The 12,353-nt window shown below is 38.0% G+C and overlaps 2 protein-coding genes across 4 annotated transcripts in view; one reads left to right on the top strand and one right to left on the bottom strand.

Moving 5' to 3' along the window:
- ATP6V1C1 (ATPase H+ transporting V1 subunit C1) overlaps window positions 1-8,865 on the top strand; it is a 39,777-nt gene extending 30,912 nt beyond the window's left edge. For all 3 annotated transcript variants that reach the window (XM_038392413.2, XM_038392412.2, XM_043507467.1), the window contains 5 exons: window positions 1,903-1,995; window positions 2,081-2,174; window positions 3,818-3,915; window positions 6,218-6,344; window positions 8,087-8,865. In XM_038392413.2, the coding sequence (XP_038248341.1) occupies window positions 1,903-1,995; window positions 2,081-2,174; window positions 3,818-3,915; window positions 6,218-6,344; window positions 8,087-8,182 (508 nt within the window). In that variant the 3' untranslated portion in view covers window positions 8,183-8,865. The remainder of the gene's footprint in view (window positions 1-1,902; window positions 1,996-2,080; window positions 2,175-3,817; window positions 3,916-6,217; window positions 6,345-8,086) is intronic.
- A 291-nt stretch (window positions 8,866-9,156) lies between these two features.
- Window positions 9,157-9,522, bottom strand: LOC119850429 (60S ribosomal protein L34). The gene has a single exon (XM_038388385.2). It carries the CDS (start codon window positions 9,511-9,513, stop codon window positions 9,157-9,159), a length of 357 nt encoding a protein of 118 aa, XP_038244313.1. The 5' UTR covers window positions 9,514-9,522.
- Between the last annotated feature and the right edge of the window lie 2,831 nt (window positions 9,523-12,353).

The raw sequence follows: 12,353 nt of genomic DNA, 5'->3' as shown, positions 1-12,353 counted from the left end.
TTTGGGATCTTTTATTTGTAATTGGGTTTTAATTGTTGATTAGTAATTGATTATAAAGTCATTACCTATGTTCTTATTAAATAGTTCATCTGAATTCAACTCCAAGTACAATATTCTAAACATTAAGATTCTCTCTAAATTCTGTAGTTCACAAACGTCAGTCATCCCCAGTGTTTATAAGGCATGGAATGAAGAATTGAAGCAGGAAAATTAAACTAGTCCAGATGTGCTGTGTTAGTCCTGGGCCCCAGTGTCTTATTTAAAAAAAAAAACAAAAACAAAAAACCCCTCTACAAAACAATGCTTGATAGTGGTAACTGTGTTGCCATTACTAGAAGGTCTAGAAACAAATGAGTTATATCATTGGAAACCTGATGCAGATGGTTCTGGGCAGGGGATAGGATGGAGATGTGGAGATGAGTAATGTGTGTTTTGGCACTCTATAACCATGGAGGTCAGCACATTACCTAGAAAAAAATGTGCGAGGAGGCACATGTGTGCCTCTGTGTGATGGCGTGGAGGTGACTATTGTGTAGTGTTTTGCGGGTGGTGCAGGGAAACAGGATGGATCCTGGTAAGTGCAAATCCTTGATGTGAGTGGGGAGTGTGGGTGTTGGATTGGGTTTTTTTGGTGGGGAGAATATTTGGGAACATGCCAGAGGATTAGCTGGGGGAAATCTATTTATCTTTACTATTTAAAAAAAAATTTCCTGCAGGAAGGGGGCATGGGCAAATGCATTTTCCTTTGTCTGCAGGTCATATTAAGTAACACTGGATTTTTTTAAGAGTGCCTAGATAGGAGGTAAAAACATGATCCTTTCCCTCAAGAGCTTACAATGTAAATGTAACAAAACAAATGTTCGTAAAGACAAATGTGTTAGCAGTAGTGGGAGAGAGAACAAGGGCAACAATCATATAACATGATAACTCGAATGCATGCAAGCTTGATGCCTAACTTCCAGTCCTTTCTGTTTTGTTACTATTCTTGCCCCATCTTACTTGTAGATAGAAATGATTTTTTTAGAGGGATTTGAATGTGGCAAGGGAGATGGCTAGGCAAACAGTGTGTTCCAAGTGTTAAAAGCATTATAATTACAGAGGCAAAATTTCATTTTCTATTTGAGGCATCATTTTTCAGTAGTTTCCTTGTAGATTATTTTGATTAGGTATATTCTTGCATACTTTGCTCTTAGATGGGTGGGTGGTGTAAATCAGGTGGGTTGGGTGTCTGATTTCATGGCAGTGGGGAACAAGCTAGATCCCTTTAATTGTTCGCTACAGACATTTTAGTATTTGGGCTTTTAGAAAGATTAACTTTTTTGTGAAGAAAGCCACGTTGTATTGGGACCTTAGCTGGACTCCTTTAGATAGAACCCTTTCCAAAATGGCTAACACAGCTCCATGCCACCCAATCACCTACTCTTAGTTCAGTGCTACCTCAACTCCTGTCCCTCCGTACTTGCACCCATTTCCTTTCACCGGAAAGACACCAAAATAAATGTGACTGCTGAAAAGTCTCATGACTACATACATTGAAATGAAATCAACTCAAGTTCATTTCCAATAAAATATGGCTTGAAATTGGAGAAATATCTGGTTTAGCACAGCTAACAGTTTTACTCCAGAAAGCATGTGAATGTGAAATGTAAACAGTTCCTCTTTTGCTCAAGGATGACAAAGGCACATGTTTGAGCTACAATTACTCTTCTCTAATGTAGTTAAACTCTGGAAATAAAGTATTCTGGGTGTGGTAGAGTTGTTCTAGAACCATTCATAAGCAACTAAATTGATCTTACTAGTTCTGAGTGACCACAAACTAGAATTTTGATTGTGATGCTTCAGCCCCATAAAGCTTCTAAACCTGAGAATTGTAACACTTTTTTTTTTTTTTTTTCCTTTCAGCGTTCTTTCTGAGGACCAAGATAGTTACCTGTGTAATGTCACCTTGTTCAGGAAGGCAGTGGATGACTTCAGACACAAAGCCAGGGAATACAAGTAAGATCACTTCTTCAGATTGATTTCCTATTTAAGAGTACTCTACACAGCCACTTGCAGTGTTCTTGTTCCTCTCCAAATGTAGATTTATGGTCCGTGATTTCCAGTATAATGAAGAAGAGATGAAAGCAGACAAAGAAGAAATGAACAGGCTATCTACTGACAAAAAGAAACAGTTCGTAAGTTGGCATAAACTAAATATTATTTTGGACAGAAATTACTATAACTGAGCATTTAGGCATGAAAAGGTCACTGCTGCAATCATCCTCCAACTACACAGCTCACAACAAGAGTTCTTTTCTCTGTTATATCTGCTTTTGGTTTGAGACTTAATGCTCAGAGATGGTAATCCTTGAGGTAAGGGTATACTTCAGTTGCATGTAAACTGTTGAATGTCTTTTTGATATTGAATAAACTCACCAAAATGGTAACTCAGTCCCAAAAGGACTTGGATAATATGTAAGTTGTTTCCATTACACTCATGCTTGAAATATGGTGGATCCTAGCTATGAACACTAGTTAAAGGCATTGTAGCTTGCCTGAAAACATTACAGATGGTAACTCATAGCATTACAAAGTCTTCTATAAAATATACAACTATGTCTCTAGTCCAAAAACACTCAGTTAGAAAGACTATGGTGTCCAAGCAGAAAGCTAAAACTCAATTCTCTCCTTTTAAGTAGAAGAAAAAACACACATTAAGTTGTCCTCCTTCAGTGGTACAATATACCCAGCCAGATCCTTAGTTCTGACTAAGGTAAATGAGGATGGGGGTTGAAGTGGTGCTCTCTGTGTTCCCCTGATCTTGGGGCTGCTGTCTAGTGGGTCAGTCTAACCCAATGATATGCAGACTGAGGCTCAAGAGCCACAAGTGGCTCTTTAATGTGACTCCTGTGGCTCTTTGCAGCACATATTAAAACAATGTGTGATTTAGTTTTTACTTGATCTAAGTTATTAACCAATCAGGATTTTTTTTTTTTTTACTATTAATCAATTGTAGTTGATAAGATGATGATACTTGGTCAATTATTTTGCTGTGAGAATTGTGTGTGTGTGTGTGTGTGTGTGTGTGTGTGTATGTGTGTGTATATGTAATATATATAAAATAACTCTATGAATATATAGTGCTATAGTAAATTAAACAATGAATTCACACTACTGTTTCTCTTTTCAATAATGTTGATTGCTAATTTGGCTCCTAAACCACTGAAATCTCAGTATCACTGATCTAACCTGTGCCTGCTGCCAGCAGACTTAAGGGGCCATATGGCTCTAGGCATTCCCAGTGCACAAGAGAGCCCTGTCCACATCCTCATACCAGCAGTTAAGAGGAGTGACATTGATTCTCTGTGGGGACTCTATCCTATCCAGGGATCTCCCTATGCAAAGAAGATCTTAACAGTATGGTTTCTGGGTTTAGGGCTGCTTCATACCGTTGGAATGGAGCAAAGTAGATGAGGCATGACTCAGGATTGTTGCCCTAATTTTCAGAGTTAACAGATTTCTATAGGCTAAAAGTACAGTAGCAGAGTGATTATGAACTTCACTAATAGATTTTTAGCTATTCTTAAAGTCCAGTGTAGTCTCAGTAAACCCAAGTGTAGTTTTCATATGAGATCCCTACGGTACTTTCTCTATACTAAAACATTTTGGAGTTAGCTGTCCAGTGCTGCCTACTCCATCCGTCCATTTTCTGTGTATGTAGTAATACCGTTTTTAACATTGAGTATCTATTTAAACAAATTTTAATAAGGCTGAATCTTTATTGACACTGGTGAATAACTTCCTGTCTCTTCTCCCCTCTCTTCTCCTCCTCTAACAGGGACCTCTGGTTCGGTGGCTGAAAGTGAATTTCAGTGAAGCATTCATTGCATGGATTCATGTGAAAGCATTACGAGTTTTTGTTGAATCTGTTCTAAGGTAAATAGATTTGGAGCTGAAGTAGCACTGTTTTTCCTAGATTTTAAAAAACCTATCTGGAGCGACGTGTAGATAACTGAGGATCTTAATCCATGCACCATCTGGCTCAACTCATTCTGTAGTGTTCTTGGAGGTGCTCTTTCCCTACTCCTTTAAGCATCTTGGACTATCTGTATATTGGAACAAGAGGTCCTCACTGGCTGTTAATGGTTTGCTTTAATTGAATGGCTTGTAGAAGAAAACTTTCTAGACTTAGAAATGCAAGCAATAAATAAAGTGATCTATTCAAGATACAGTAACTCCTCACTTAGTCATCCCGGTTAATGTTGTTTCATTGCTGATCAGTTAGGGAATATGCTCGTTTAAAGTTGCGCAATGCTCCCTTATAACATTGTTTGGAGCTGCCTGCTTTGTCCACTGCTTGCAGGAAGAGCAGCCTGTTGGAGCCAGCTGGTGGGGGCTTGGCACCAGGGTGGACCAGCAGCTTCCCTATCAGCTCCCCGTTCCCCTAAGTTCCCTGGGTGGCAGCTGCCCAGCAGGCTATCAATTGCCGGCCATTCAGCTTCCTTTTCCCCCACTGCCATATGCTGCTCCTGCCCTCTGCCTTGGAGCTGCTCCTGGGAGCCTCCTGCTTGCTGTGCAGGGAGGGAAAGGTGGGGGGCTAATGTCAGGGTATCCCCCACCCCCTGCTCCTGGCCCCCACTTACCCCATCTCCATAGAGCAGGGGGGGACACGACAGGGCTCAGGATGGAGGGAGCTTGCTGACAGCAGCTGCTGTCTCAACTTGCTGATCTACTTAAAAAGACAATGTACTTTGAGTAGGGTCTGCGTACTTAAAGAGGCAATGCGCAACACACACACACACACACACAGTGTGTCACTGTCTGCCATGCCTCCCATTTGTGCGGCCTTGTAGCATGTGAGGCTACATTAACAATTTGTTAACCCTTCAGGGCTCAGCTGAGTGCTAGTTCATCATTTAGCAGTAAGGCATTCCCTGGGAAATATTCCAGCCTCTGACTTCACCAGCTCAACCAAGCTTCACAATCATCATTGCTGTGTATAGTATTAAATTGTTTGTTTAAAACTCTGTGTGTGTGTGTGTGTAGTCTTGTGAAAAAAATGTCCCTGGAACCTAATCCCCTCCCCCACCCCATTTACATTAATTCTTATGGGGAAATTGGATTCACTTAACATCGTTTTGCTTAAAGTCGCATTTTTCAGGAACATAACTACAACGTTAAGCGAGGAGTTACTGTACACAGAAGACAAAGCACTCAGTCATATTAGGTGAACACAGTTTAATACAAAATTGCTCAGGCTTTGAGGCATACAAAGCAACCCAAGACTCTGTGTAGCAGTAACCACTAGATTTATTTTTTCCCCAGCGTGTGGCTTTACTATTTTCTCATGCTCTGCTTTTCTCTTGTTCATAAGTGAACAAGAAGTATAGCTAATAAGTTGATTAAAATAACTGGATGAATTCTGTGAAGGTGGATTGTTAGGGTAGCAACATCTGGTTCTCAGTTGAAGTTTACAGCTTTCTAAATTGGACAGTTACTGAAACCTTGATACTACATTTACAGTAACGGAACAGTATAAAGAATAAAATGAGGTAAGTGAAGGAGCAGTGTTGAAATGATAGCAGGAATTAATAATAGAATCTTAAATTAATTTGATAGGTCTCTTCCTCAGCTAGCCCATCCCGCAACTATGCAGACTTATTACTTTGAGAGACAATGTGGGTAAGGAAAGTAAGATGAGAGACTAGAATGAAAAGTGTTGAAAATGAATATGCACCTAGAGAAATTAAAAGGTGGCTGTGAGAAGGGATTGATAAGAAAGGGGGCTAGCCTTTCCACACAAATGAGATCTTTCAACCTTGGTAAATTATTTTGTTGCTACCCCAAGACTTAGAAGTAAGCTAATTGAAGTCTTCAAAACTTAAAATAATAATAATAAAGTGGGGGATGAAGCTTGGTAAGAATGAATATGGGAGTTCAATATTGACCATGGAAGGAATAAAAAGCAGGTGTCTAAATCTTAGATATCTCTTCTTTAACATGCAATAAAATTCTTTTCCAAGGTTCTCAATATGATGAAACAGTAATAACAATATGGTCTTCCCAAAATTAAAAAATAAGCAGATGTTTTATTCTCAGGAACCAGAAACCTTTAGCAAGGTCTCTTCTCCCTAAAAAGTGGTATAGCACTGTTTTGAAGTAAGAATGAATAAACTCTTATGCCACTTTAAAAAAAATCTCATTAGCATCTGTCACAGCTTTCTGCTTGCTCCCTCAGGTATGGTTTGCCAGTTAATTTCCAAGCAATGCTCCTTCAACCCAATAAGAAAACAATGAAGAAACTGAGAGAGGTTTTGAATGATTTATACAAACACCTTGATAGCAGTGCAGCAGCTATCATTGATGTAAGTAACTTGTGTAATTTTTATAACTAGTGTTTATGGTGTCCAGCTGCCACCCACGTTCAACCCTACATTGATTAGTCTTTTCTTAAAACCAAGTGGGAATGGTCTGCCTCACTGTACAGTGTTAATCCTCTGAAAGGAATTGCTCCATGAGAAAGAAAGAGACTCAGGCTTTTAGGCTCTTCTGGATGCTGTTTAACAAGAAATATGCTCCATGGATTGTCTTGGGGCAGGTCACAAAACGTGTTTTAGGAGCTGTTTTGTTTTGTTTAAAGCTCATCCTCTCCATTAAGTACAACCATTCCTTATTGCTCTCCTCTAGTGCAGAGGCCATTTAATCTTATTGGAATTAATTCAGTGGAGTTCTCCAGATGCCCTCTGCATGAGTTTTTTGCAAAGGAGGAAGTACTCAATTTACAACCAAGTCATCTGAAGAGCCGTTTCTATGTTCTTGGGGACTACCGTGGGTCCAACAGACACTGTACAATTTTTAAAGCATCTTTCCATGGCCAATATACCATGGTGGCACAGTAAGAAGAAAATAGAACTTAAGTCAAATGGATTGAGAAAAATGCCTTCAGTCAAGTTTAAACTTAGTTTAGAATTAATCTCTAGGCATTTCATAACTTTTAAGCACAAATAATACAGGAGATAGTATTTGCCATCTCCAATCTGAGGGATTGCTTCTGTTTATTTAAAAACAAGAAAAGCATACTTTATTTCGCAGTTTCAGCAGCGATGCGAAGGAATGGACATGAAGTCAGAATTACTCTTTCCACCTCTAGAGGTCCTCAGTGCAAAGAAAGCTTGCCAATACTGTACTTGTTCTGTATCTAGATAAAACTTCAGTGTCCATAGCCATTACCTTTCATGAGCAGTTGACTTTAAAACAAGCCAATGTCTTCGGAGCAAAATGCAAGTGAAATGTGGAGTCCAGCCAAATAATCATGAAGGTTCCTTCTGAAAATGTTTCCAAAATTCTTTTAATGCAAGAAGTTAATGTTGATCAGAAATAGGGAATGAAAAATCATATTTAATCCTGCGGACTAATGTTCAGACTTCTGGATCAGCTGAATTGTCCTCCAGTACGATTTTTAAATTTGCATAAATATTAAATACAATAGTTTAATGAAATAGGGATGTAAATAAACAAATCTAAATTTCATTTATACTGACTCTTCAGGGTCTCCTTTAGATTTCCACACCTGAAAATAGTTAGACAAACCTCCATTACTTAAATGTTGCTATGTAAAGGAAAATCCTTTAATACAAACTATTGTAGAGGAGTAGCAATAATGCATGTGATTTGCTGAACATTGTATTAAGCTGAGAAACTGAAAAAAAGAAACAAGTAACTACATTTTTGCTCCATATAGTGATGTTATGGTAACAAAGCCAAATGTCATTTCATATGAAAATATGGCGTGTATTACTGATGCTAACCTACCAATATTTTGTAAGGAAAGATCTTTTTTCCTCTATTCATCTTACTCCATTTTGAGAAGCCTGATGGCATATTATCCTTTTCTTCCCTTAATGTTTACATTACCAGACAAAACATCATCCAAAGTTTAAAATTCAAATAGTTGGTTTTTTTTGTTGTTTTTTTTTTAAGTTTGAGATCTGGCATGACTTTTGTGCATCTTAAAATGTTTGACTATGTCATGTAATCTCCTGAATGGGACACTTACAAATTATATTGTAAAATGTATAGTAATTTCTTTTTAAAAACTTTTTCACAGGCAACTATGGATATTCCAGGCTTAAACCTCAGTCAACAGGAGTACTACCCATATGTGTACTACAAGATTGATTGCAATTTGCTGGACTTCAAGTAAACCTTTTCTTATCCTGACAATCCTCTGATAGTGTTGGTGTAAACAAACAGAAGTGAGGTTGAAGTACAATGATACTTTTAACTCTGTTAATCCTATGCTTGCTTCTTATTCCCTTTACTTTAGGTGAATTTTCCCCATGGTGGTCCATCTCTTGACATTTTCTTTTAAAGAAAAGTGTAGGTATTACTGCTTTTAATCAATCAAGTCTGTAAATGTATATTGAGAGAATGAGAGTATTTATAAACAGTCATTTATTTAAAGAAAAGGATAATTCCTTTCATATGGTGATTGCATTAATTTCATTTACCATTGTTCATAAAGACCTTGTTTACAAAGGAAGATAGTGTAAACATGCCATTTTGTTCTCTGTATTTAGTAGATACAGATGTTAACATTGATGAATTGTGATGTAAAGTATGTGAGATTGATATACAGTCTGTGCTTTCAGAATATTTTAAATTACAATCCATAAGCACTGTTGGAGAAAATAAAAATACCTGTGCAAATGTATGATTTGTCTTATTGTGATGCATAGAACTGTAAAAATCTCCAGCCAAACATTAATACAGGTAATGTAAAGATGTGATATATGCTGTATCTAACCATATAAAAATGAAGTTTTCAGTTTAACAAATATTTGATGCGAGGTAAACTAAAATAAACACCTGTATTGTTGTGAGAAATACTGGAGCAGATTTTATTCCTATGTGTGAATATATATACATACACAACTTCTCTTAAAGGTGACAGTCATGGCCTTACTCTCTGGAGGAGTGGGAGAGACATAGGCTTCTTATGCCCTGGGCCAAGTCAGTATTTCTACTTATATATATGTATTACTCTGTTTTCACTTATTTGCAACAGTGGCTACTCTTATAATGTAGCATGCAAAATTCTAGAGAAAGAGCTGCTACTTACCCTATATCCTCATCACACAAAACAGCATCCTTTTAATGCTTGTAGGAAAGAGTTTACTAATATTTCCATTTCTGACTCTGTGCTTGAGCCTTCAACACTTTCACAACAATCTTCTGCTCCTCAATAAGGAAAGCTCGTTTGATTCTGTCACGGACACATTTAGCACACATGGAACCGCCATAGGCTCTGCTAACATGCTTCTTTGTTTTTGACAACCTCATAAGGACTTTAGGGCACACAGCACGAACACCGCGAAGTCTTCCTGGACACACACCACATGCAGACTTTGGTGCCTTACCAACTTTCTTGGTGTAAAGGTAAACAATCCTGTTATCTGGTGTCCGGGACAGCCTGGTCTTGTTAGAGGCTGTGTTGTAGGACAACCTACGACGGTATGTCAGACGCTGAACCATTTTTTATATCTGTTCAAGTCATTTGCATTTGAAACTGTATCCTCCACTCACTACTTCAACACTGATGGATTCCAAGTACTGGATTTATAACACTAAAGCTTATTGTAGTCATCCGGACAAGTCCTGAGCTTTGAAATAATGTTTGGTAAATCAGTGCCTCTCTGGAGTGTTGTAGTCTTTTGGAATTGTTTCCCCCTAGTCAGCCTTTAATATAATCGGGATCTAAGCAATGTTGAAAGGCTCAAGGAAGATTAGTTGTGTGACTTCTAATTGCTTAGTATAAACACTCTTGCAGGCTTATGTCTGGCAGACTTGGCAGCAGCTTTCATTGAAACTCTCGGCCCATTTAAAAGAAGGACCTGCATGTGTATAAGAACTTCCAAGGAGTTCTGAGCTAAAGTAACAAAACTCCAAAACAAGATCATTCATAGATTCTAAGTCCAGAAGGGATTATTATGGTCTAGCTTGAACTCCTGTATGGTGCAGACCAGAGAACTTCCCCCGCAAAATAATTCCTAGAGCAGATCTTTTAGAAAAACATCCGATCTTGATTTTAAAATTGCTAGTGATAGAGACTCCATCACTTGGTAAATTGTTCCAATGACTAATTACTCTTGCCATTTAAAAATTTATGGCTTATTTCCGGTCTGAATTTGTCCAGCTTCAACTTTCAGCCCTTGGATCACGTTAGTCCTTTCTTTGATAGCTTGAAGAACATATTATTAAATTTTTGTTCATCGTGTAAGTACTTACAGACCAGAATCAAGTCATTCCTTAGCCTTCTCTTTGTTAAACTGAGCAGATTGAGCTCTTTGAGTCTATCACTAAAAGGGATGTTTTTTCTAATCCTTTAATCATTCTCCTGACTCTTCTCTGATCTCAGTTAGTTTATCAATGTCCTTCTTGAATTATGGGCACCTTAGCTGGACACAAATAAATAAGAAATTTATTTCCTAGACCTTGTGACTATTTCTCATGTTGATTTTAATGTGCACTGGCAAAGGGGAAAGGTGTTAAGATGCGACTTGAAGGTGTGGAATAGATAAAGCAATGAGAGGGGAGGCAGTTGTATTGTAGTGGAGGGGAAAGCAGAGGGTTTCTTGTTTAAAATGGAGACTTTTCTGCCTTATCTCTTGCCCTACCTTTCATATCATCTAGAGCAGGGCTTGATTACTACTTTCATATATTATTGCACACAAGTATTTGGCACTTTACAGTACCAACAAAGAGATGATCCCTGCCCTGAAAAGCTTGCAGTCTAGTTTTAGATAAGATGCAACAAGTGGTGGTAACAAATCAGCAGGAAAGGGAAGTAATTCTGTTAAATAGCTATTGTCTCACTTGCAGGCAGTATGGAAGAAGTGAATCCTTATGGAAAGATTGCGGGTGTGGAGAGGGGAGAGAGAGTGGCTTTGAAGCTTGGAATTTGTGGGATATTCTGAGCATGGGGGTAGCATGGGAAAAGGCATGAAGATGTTTGGCAGTAAGGATTAGTATACTGCTGGCATTCTTAGAACAAAGGGGGTTGGGACTTTCCTGATAAGAGACTAGGTTGGATATATAGGAACTCAGACTTCCTTGCCTCCAACTCTATCCCCTGGAATAAGAGCATTCAAGTAAAAATTGAATCTTATTTGAACATACAGAACCTACTATCCCCTTGAACAAAGAAAGGTTAAACAGCAGGTAGTCCAAGTTAGTCAAGCTTTGTTTTTTTTCTCAAAATCTCTGTAATGCTAGGGAAGACCAAGATTATTAAATTAAATTTATTGCTTACAAAGAAACTTGCACAGGCTTGTGCAGATCATTGTATTATATACTTGTCATCAAGTGTTACAGGGAGAAATGTGGAGTTCTGAACTTGACTGCAAAGTTAAGCGAAAGATCAGTCTTTAAACATCCATGTTACATATCTTAGATACATCCACAACATACAGAACAAGTAGACTTCAAATATTTGGTAACAGAACTAACAATTTTAGGAAGGCATTGAGAATGAAAAGTGTTTGAAGTGCTAAGTTTTGTACTATCTTAAAACTGTTTTTTCAACTAAAAAAAACTTTACAGTTGAGAAACTGGCAAAAGCAATGTAGTTTAAAGTTAAGACTTGTAAATCCCTATTGAACTGTACCTACTATTGTATAGGTCTTGAATTTGTGCATGTTAATATAAGTAGCATCTGAACCCAAGGTACCTTAAGTTTGGAATGTCCAGGCAAAATTAATTTTACCGTGTAATATCTTAATGTAAACTAACTTTACTGTTAAAGAACCTACTCTGAGACATCTAGGGTGCAGCATCCTGCATAGGCAGTATATGTTAAATGCCAATTTCTTCTAATCATTACCCAAACAACATTGGGAACAAATAGCATGAGTTGACTACTGTGTAATACTAAAGGTCTTAGGTTCTGTTCTCCTAGATCTCCAGAGTCAATGCAAGCAATCTTGGATACTTCTAGTTTCAACCACAAAGAAAGGAAAAGACCAGAATGGGACACCAGAAGATGAATGTGCCACTAGTGCAGAAGATGATTTTGGATACATGAAGTGGAATGCTTTCTGCGTTGAGAAGAGAGGTTGGATTAGACGGTCTCTTTTCTACATGGAAGGGTTAGGGAAGCCAACCTTGAGTTCAGAACAGGCAGGCCTTCTTTTAAACTGGGTTTAAAACCTGTAAGAAGGGGAAAGTTATTACCTAACTCAGATTTTTGCATGCATCCTGCAAAGTAAGGCAGAATTTTTTTTGAAGTAGACAGCATATTAATGACCCAAGTGTATATATACTGGCTTGTAAACCGCATGGGAATTCTAGAAAGAAGAACTAGTAACAGCCTAATG

The sequence above is a fragment of the Dermochelys coriacea genome, chromosome 2 (genome assembly GCF_009764565.3).
Source record: "Dermochelys coriacea isolate rDerCor1 chromosome 2, rDerCor1.pri.v4, whole genome shotgun sequence".
NCBI classification, from domain to species: domain Eukaryota; kingdom Metazoa; phylum Chordata; order Testudines; family Dermochelyidae; genus Dermochelys; species Dermochelys coriacea.
This window is presented reverse-complemented; position numbering and strand designations above follow the sequence as displayed.